At 52.9% G+C, this 8,198-nt stretch overlaps 1 protein-coding gene across 1 annotated transcript in view; it reads left to right on the top strand.

Annotated features, from left to right (window-relative positions):
* The window catches only part of LOC103616929 (microtubule-actin cross-linking factor 1), a 138,551-nt gene extending 131,090 nt beyond the window's left edge, over positions 1-7,461 (top strand). The window contains 4 exon segments of the mRNA XM_017736104.1: positions 378-495; positions 2,949-3,160; positions 5,526-5,649; positions 5,930-7,461. Coding sequence (XP_017591593.1) covers positions 378-495; positions 2,949-3,160; positions 5,526-5,649; positions 5,930-6,060 — 585 coding nt within the window. The 3' untranslated portion in view covers positions 6,061-7,461.
* The last annotated feature ends 737 nt before the right edge of the window (positions 7,462-8,198 follow it).

Genomic DNA, 8,198 nt, shown 5'->3' with positions numbered 1-8,198 from the left:
CCCCACGTGGGCTGCACCAGCAGGGTCAGGGCATTGCCAGCCTCTCTTTCCTTCACAAATAAAGAGAAAAAAAGCTACAATTCTGGCTGAGAAAAGCCATCCAACCCCCAAATTCTAAAATCTTTGTTGCTCTTAAAAAAAAAAACCCTTTAAAATCAAAGGATTTGGGTTGGTTGCGTCATCTTCAAACCTTCGAAGGCAGGAAAACTCCACATCAATTGGTGTTAACCTTGCACTTACTCCAGAAGAACCTGCCTGGAGAAGCCTCAAAACAATGAGACAGGTGGATGAAAGCCTTTGGTGCAGCCTGGTGAGGGAAGCAGCTGCGTTCCCCCCCGGTTGTTCCCCTTTCCCTGACCTCTCCCTTGGCCCCACAGTTCGGCGATTCCCAGCAGCTGCGGCTGGTCCGTATCCTGCGGAGCACGGTCATGGTCCGTGTGGGCGGAGGATGGATGGCCCTCGATGAGTTCCTGGTGAAGAATGACCCATGCAGAGGTAAGGCTTGATGCAATCAGTGTCTTCCCACCCACTGAGGGGAGTTGGGATGCTGTGGCTGAGGTGGCCAGCGTGGGTCATTATCCAAATGGGCAGGAGCTGGAGAAAACAGATCCAAAGCGAACCAGGAACTTGGAATCACAGGGTCTGGTGATGCTGCAGGAGAGCTGGCAGTGTTTATCCGGGTGTGGAAGGAGGAGAAGAGGGAAGGGTTGTGTTTTCCTTGGGTTTGAGACCCCAAAAGTGGAGCTGCAGCACTGTGCTGGGGGTCCTGGCTTCCCTCGGGTGTTTGTGTGGCTCTGGGGGTGATGGAGTGAGGTTTAGTAGAGGTGACCTGAAGGAATTCCAAAGGTTCAAAACCAGGAGGTGATAAAATCCCAGTCTCAACAGGCTGGGGAGATGCTCCAGCCCAGGATCTGTGAACCTGTGGTGCTGCTCCACGGGGCACTGATGGTCCAGGCTCATCCTGCTGGACAAGGAGACATTTCTCCTGTGGCTTTGAGCCTCTCTCTGATGCATTTTTAATCCACGTTTTCTCAGTTTATTTCTTGTCTTCAGAGCAGCAGTAAAAGGAACTAATTTAGAAACCCTGAGCTGGGCAGGACCGTGCACCTTAAATACCTCTTTTGATGCTGCTGGGTCTTCTTCCAGTGCTTTAAATGAACTATTTCCCCCCATTTTTGCCTTTGAGGGTGGAAGTGTGACCCTTCTTCTTTATTCCAGAGCCAGATTTGAGTTGTAAAAAGGGCTGCATTTAGACACTATTGTCCATGGGGCTGGGTTGGATTTTTGGGGGGATTTTGAGCACTGTGTCCTGCTTTAAGGGTTGTTGGTAAGTGTCACCTCGCACAAGTGCATCCCAGGTGAAGCAACAAAGATGTTTTGGTGCAGTATTAATGCAGGAAAATTCAAGTGCAAGAATTCTGCTCCTGGGTGAGCAGAGTGGAGGGAAGAGAGACAGCAGGATGGAAGAAGGGAGGAACCATCTTGATCCTGGGTTTTTAGAGAGGAACCACCTTGATCCTGGGCTTTTAGGGAGGAACCACCTTGATCCTGGGCTTTTAGGGAGGAACCACCTTGATCCTGGGTTTTTAGGGAGGAACCATCTCAATCCTGGATTTTTAGGGAGGAACCATCTCAATCCTGGATTTTTAGGGAGGAACCACCTCAATCCTGGGTTTTTAGGGAGGAACCACCTTGATCCTGAGTTTTTAGAGTGGAACCACCTCAATCCTGGGCTTTTAGGGAGGAACCACCTTGATCCTGGGTTTTTAGGGCCGTGCTTGGTGAGATTTGGAAGGGACAGCTGGGATAACACAGACCAGGGCCACACACTCTGAGTGTGGAGAGCTGGGATCACCTCCTTCCCAAAACCTCGAGGTTCCACTGCTCAGAGCCACCGGGCGCTGGACAAGAACCACGACCGGGGCACAGAGCAGGATTAGCCAGGGGCTGGCCGGGTCTGGAGCGGGTTTTGGAGAGCGCTCCACATTCCCCTGGGGTCTCTGGGATGTTAATTGCTTCGGATGTGTCTTGTTCAAGCTGCTGCATTCCGTGCTCCGGCTGCCCGACGGCTGTTGCTGAAAGCAGCATGATTTACAGCGCGCGCCGCTCGCTCCGGGGAGCCCGCGGGCTTTTCCTGCTCCTCCTCCGCCCTTCAGGCTTTGCAGCAGACGCTTTGCAGCGCTGACATCGAGGTTGTTTCTATCCCTTGCTTATCTCAGCGCGGCGCTTCCCTCCTGCAGTTGCTTTCTTGGCTTTCTGCTCCGTAATCCGTCGGCTCCGGAATGCCTCCGGTGTCCCGTAAGGCTCGGTGCATGCCCTCGCTCTCTGTTCCAACACCCCTGAGCATGAAACACTCTGGCACACGTCAGCTGGCCCAGGATGAAGCCCACAGACCTTCTCCCTGCTTGGTTGCCCCCTTGCTTGTGGAAGGGAGACGCATTCCAGCTCTTTGAGGCGTTTGGATGAAAGTTTGGAGAAGTCGGTTTTTAACGGCTGGTTGGAAAAGTTGGGAAGTTGGTTTTCCCTCCTCTCTCCCCAAAAACGCGTGGAGAGCTGCCCAGAGCTGCGAGAGAGCAGAATCTCTCTCGGATTCTCAAGAATCTCAACCCTTCAAAGCTGCTCTTGCTGTTTTTAAGGCACGTTGAAGATGGCATTGGCCGCTGTTGTGACATGGTGAGTTTAAAGGCCATCGGGATGCTTTTGCACCAGAGAGGAACAGAGCATCCACTGTGAATTCTGGCCCTGGGGCAGCTTTTAATCAGCCAGTTTCTCAAAGAGCTGATCCGTGGCAGGAGGTGGTTCTAAGGCAGAGCAGGAGAACCAGGGCTGCCCTCGGAGATGGGCGTGGGGAGATGCCCAAGGAAGCTGCTCCCAGCCCTGGAGCCTCCTGATCCCCAGTGAGGATGTCGTGTCCCTCCAAACCTGTGCTCTCCTTTCTCCCCTTGCAGCACGAGGACGGACCAACCTGGAGCTGCGGGAGAAGTTCATCCTGCCGGAAGGAGCCTCGCAGGGAATGACCCCGTTCCGGTCGCGGGGCCGGAGATCCAAACCCTCCTCCAGGGCAGCCTCCCCGACACGATCCAGCTCCAGCGCCAGCCAGAGCAACCACAGCTGCGCCTCCATGCCATCCTCTCCGGCCACTCCGGCCAGCGGAGCCAAGGTGGGGCTCAGGGGTGAAGCTCTCCCTTCCCTTTAGCAACTGGGTGGTCTCCAAAACCCAGAGGAGGAGCTGCAGGAGGTGTTGGGAGGAGGAAGGTTGGGGCTTGGGCTTGATGAGGGCTCTAGAAGGTGCTCACCGGCGTCCAGGTGGGATGGGGTGGGATGCTGCAGGACAGGTTTGGTTTTCAGGCCAGCCTTGGATCCCTGTGGCTCCACACGAGGGTCCCCAGCGCTCGCTGTGCAGCCGGAGGCTCCTGGTGCCCGAGGCAGGGCTGTGGTGTCAGGAGGAAGCCACCACCCCTCATCTCTCCTTCCCCACCCCATCATTATTCCATCACCCACTGGGTTTTTTCCCTTTAATTTAATTTATGTCATCCCTGTTTGGTTCTCGCTCCGTTTTAGTGCCCCCCCCCCCAGTTTTCCTGTTCCTTTCCCCATTTCTCTTCTCCTTTTTTTTTTTATTTTTTTTTTTACCACTCATTCCACCTCTCCCCCCCTTTTCCTTGGCTTTTCCATTTCGCAGACTCCACACCACTTCTCTCGATGTTATGACAAACCCTGGTTGATAAACAGTAAAGCGAGCACCCCCCTGAGGGGATTCGATTATTCCGACTTCCAGCTCCCGAGCGCCGAGGTAGAGTATGGTCTGCCAGCCCCAAGGAGCTGCTGGCAGGCCGGAGTGCCCCTGGCACGGAGTCACCCTGCTCCCGTGCCTGCTCCTAACGCTTTCCTCGTGGTAGAGCAGCGCTTGTAGCACCGCTAACGCTCCGGCTGTTGGCGTTTTTCATGGGTCTCCAACTCGGCTTAAAACACAAATATCGGCTTCAGAGCGAAGCACAGCGCTTTCAATTGGCCTCCCCCTGCTTCCAAACCACGTTAATCCTCTCGTGCTTTGAGAAATGTATTCATTTTCCCGAGCTTTATTGGAAAAGGGGCCGCGTTTGGCTTCCCGAAATTGAAATGCAGCAGCCGAGTGGAGACTTGAAAATCAGCTACAGCGCATGCGCCGTAACCACACCGCCTCATTCTGCGGAGGGCTTGTGTTTATCACCGTGGTAAAGCACGTCTGGTGTGTCCAGCCACCGCCTTGATGCTCCCAGGAGGATGGATTTGGGCTGAGATTTGGGTTTTCTCCTAAAGTTTTCAGCCTCCTCGTGGACTTTCCCTGCCCTCGTGAGTGGGTGTGAGAAGCACCGGGTAGATCCCGGTGGTTCACTGCGCTGTTGAGGTAGCTGCGTCTTGCTCAGCGGTGCTTCCACGTGGAAAAGGGGTTCATTTGATTCATCAGGAGGTCAGGAGCACTTCCCCGGTTGCCCTAAATTGCTGCTTGCTGCCTATTTTAAAATAGGATCAAGGATGAGAATCGAAATCTCTGGTGATGACAGCGGTGCCTCGAAAATCGCGCGTTAATGGATTTTGATTCCCTCAGCTGCCCCCTCTCCCCCTGCAGCTCCAGTTTCATCACATCCCAACATTTCTGAGGTTCCCAAAAAATCACAAAATTGCAGGGGATGGAGGAAAACCCCTCCAGCTGTCGCTTTAAAGCTCTGTGGGGAATGCCCTCTGGGATCCGTGCCCATCTATCCAGGGATGCAGCACCCCAAAAACCCCCAGGGCTGGGGTCGCTTTCCTGCAGCACTGCCCCAAACCCAGAGCTTTGGATGGTGAACAGAAACTGGAGCTGCCTTTTCCAGCTGGATCCAGGTGCCCTCGCCCTGCTGGCACCTTCCCCTCGGCTCCCTGCAGCAGTGGCAGGAGCAGAGTTGCCTGTTGTGCTGCTTCACCCCACACCAGCTGCACTTCCCACATCTCAAAGGTCGGGGAAAAGCGCCGTTTCGGGATGCAGCCAGAGCTGACCCGCTGTGTTTTGTGTCCCTGCCCATCATTTTTCCAATCTGGCTGCCTTTGGGCACTGGGAGTGGTGTGGATACACCCCTCCACCTCTCCCTGCAATGGGTTGTGCTTCTCAAGATCCCAAATGGACTTGACTTTCTAAAATGCTCCTGAGCTGCTTGGATGCTGAAATCCATATTTTTCCGTATTTCACATCCCCTCTGTGGAGCTTTCAAGCCCAGCTGATGCGGTCTCCTAACAGCTTTGCTTGGATTTTTCCTTTTCCCCAACAAATTCCCTTCCATCAGCCTGCAGCGCACAAACTGCCATTCCCCTCCCAATTTTCAGGATTCGAGCTTTTCCCTTATTTTATGAGCTGCTGCTGAAACGGCAGCTTGTGCCCTCCCTGACCATTGAGATGGGGGTTCCTTAAAAGCCCAAATTCTTGCTGAGGATCTGATCACGGATGTGACCTCGGCCCAGCACGGTGCAGGTGACAGCTAAAGGGTGTCCCACGTGTGCTTCCTCCCAAGGTGACCCCCTCGGCGGGCAGCAAGCTGAAGCGCCCCACCTTCCACTCCAGCCGGACCTCCCTGGCTGGGGACACCAGTAACAGCTCCTCACCGGTCTCGACAGGTGCCAAAACCACTCGGGCAGGTGAGTTTAGGGAAAAGATGGAAAAACTCCTGTCGCCACTTAAATCAGTAGAGAAAACACAGAATATTTTGGGGGTGGGCTGGGGGAGGAGATGCTGGCACAGCTCTGCACTCCAAGGAACTGCTGAAATCCGGGGAGGAACCAACCCTGCTGTTGAACCTCCCGTCTCAGCGGTGCCGCTGTGGACGCAGCAGGGACGGGGATGTCGCTGTTGGTTTGGGGCTGGGGGAGGATGAAACCCTTTAAACCCTCCTGCTCAAGTGCTGGGCTCTCCTTGCAGACCCTAAAAAAGCAGCCAGTCGTCCCACGAGCCGCGCCTCGCGCCGCGGCGTGGCCAAGCCCTCCAAAATCCCCACCATGTCCAAGAAAACGCCCACTGCCACCCCAAAAACTCCGGGCCCTAAAAGATAATACTGTACCCGCCACCCTCCTGGGAGAGGAAGGAGGAAAAAAAGCAAAACAAAACCCAACCTGTGTCCAGTTTTTAACCCTGCTCCGTACATTGGATGTATATTTATTCTAAATGGGAGAAACTATATTGTTAAAAGTGTAAAAGAGAAGTTGTGTTATGAAGCTGCCTTATTTGGGTTTTTTGTTTTGTTTTGGTTTTTTGAGTTTGTTTTTTTTTTTTTTTCCTTTTTTGTAAGTTACTATTTTCATGTGAATATTTATGTAGATAAAAAAAAAAAAAATTGCCTCTCGGTGACCCCTGTTTAGAGAGGGGCCTGGAAAACTGAAATGTGGGAGAGAAAGAAAAAAAAAATCAAGAAAAAGATTAAAAAAAAAAGGAAGCAAAAAAAAAAAAAGGTCAAGATGTGAAAGTGTAAAGAAAAACTAAAATATAAATAGGATTTCTGCGCGGTGCAGGGTGTGAACCTGCTTTATCTTTTAGGATTGTTTCCTAAATGCATCTTTATAAACTTAACTTGCTGTCTCAGCAAGGTAAATTATATTTAAAAGCGAAGACCTGAATCCTGCAGTGTTCAAGGAACTCTCTTTTTGTAAATCACAGATACCTCAACCAGAGAAACATGAGGTGAGGGGACTTGGGGCTTATGTTTCCATTTTTTAAAGCTATGTGGTTTTACCTGAAGAAAGCGGAGTTTGACTTAATAAAATTTGCACACACTACAGCAAAGACCGTGACGATTTGCTGTCCTGAGAATACTGTCCTGACAACTTTGTTTTTAAACAACAAACCAAGGGTGAGGGGGCTGGGGAGGGGTTTGAGGAGGGAGGGTTCACGCCGGAGGAGAGCACAGGGTACGACTGCAGGTCTGGATCACTCGGATGCATCCCTTAGAGGTGGTGGGTCCTCCAAAATCAAGGATTCTTCTGGATTGATGGCTTAACGAGCCCGACCCGAGGCGTTCCTTACACAATCGCTGTTTTATCTGCATCTCTTTGTTTCCTATTTATTATTTAACTGGTCATTCCACTTCCAGCCAGGCTGAGATTGATGTGAACTCTGCTCCTAGGAGAAATCTGGACTTACACGCACAGTTGCTTGTCCTTGAAATGAGTCTCACCAGCACACTCGCTGCAAGTCCTGTCTCGCTTTTGTACGCTCCTTTTTCTTTGTAATAAAATCCAACTGACCAAGTGACCAGGAGACGGGCCGGGGGCGAGGGCTCTCCACAGCTCCTGTATTTATTAAATAGTGTTCCTCTCCGGCTCTGACCGTGTTGCTGTGTGATTCTCTCAATTGGTTTCAAATTGAGGCAAAACTGAAGCTCTACCAATGAATTGTTTAAAAACCAGACACATTTTTGTATTAAAATTGCTTGCGGTAATAAACAATCTTGCCTCCTACTTTATTCCCCAGTGTTAGCTTTGTGAGGATGAGCTGGAGCTGCTTATCCCGTGTGGGAAGGCGGTGCCTGTGCAAGTCGGGGGGTGTTTGCACGCTGCTTTTCCTTGGGGGGTGGAGCAGGGAACCACCCAGCCCCAAAATTAAAAGGTCCAGGAGGGTGGGTGAGGCTGGTGAGGGCGCTCAGTGGGTGCCTGTGAGGGGAAGGGATGCAAGGGGGTGTGCAAGAGTTTGGGTGGCCTTGGGGGTGGATGCCCATGGGGGTGAGCGTCTCCAGGTGTGGTGTTCGTGGATTTGGGTGTCGGTGAGGGTGGGTGTCCCTGGGTTTGGTTTCCTACGACGTTGAGTATCCCCAGGTGTGGGTGGTCAGGGGTTTGAGTGTCAGTGAGGGTGGGTGCACCTGGGTTTGGTTTCCGACGAGGGCGAGCCTCCCTAGGAGTGGGTGCCCATGGGATGAGCATCCCTAGGAATGGATTTCCATGGGTTTGCTCACCCGCGAGCGGGAGCATCCCCAGGGATGGGTCCCCCACGGGTTTGGGTCCCCTCGAGGATGAGCATCCCTGGGGACGGATGGGTGCTCGTGGGTTGGGGTGTGAGCGAAGGTGGGACCCTTTGGGTGCCCGCGAGCACAGGCATCCCTAGGGATGGGTTCCCATGAATTTGGGTGTCCACGGCTTTGGGTGCCCGTCGATTTTCACACCCAGCCATGCTCCCCGTGCCCCGGAGCCGCCGGGCGGGG

The sequence above is a fragment of the Corvus brachyrhynchos genome, unplaced genomic scaffold (assembly GCF_000691975.1).
Source record: "Corvus brachyrhynchos isolate BGI_N302 unplaced genomic scaffold, ASM69197v1 scaffold65, whole genome shotgun sequence".
NCBI classification, from domain to species: Eukaryota; Metazoa; Chordata; class Aves; order Passeriformes; family Corvidae; genus Corvus; species Corvus brachyrhynchos.
This window is presented reverse-complemented; position numbering and strand designations above follow the sequence as displayed.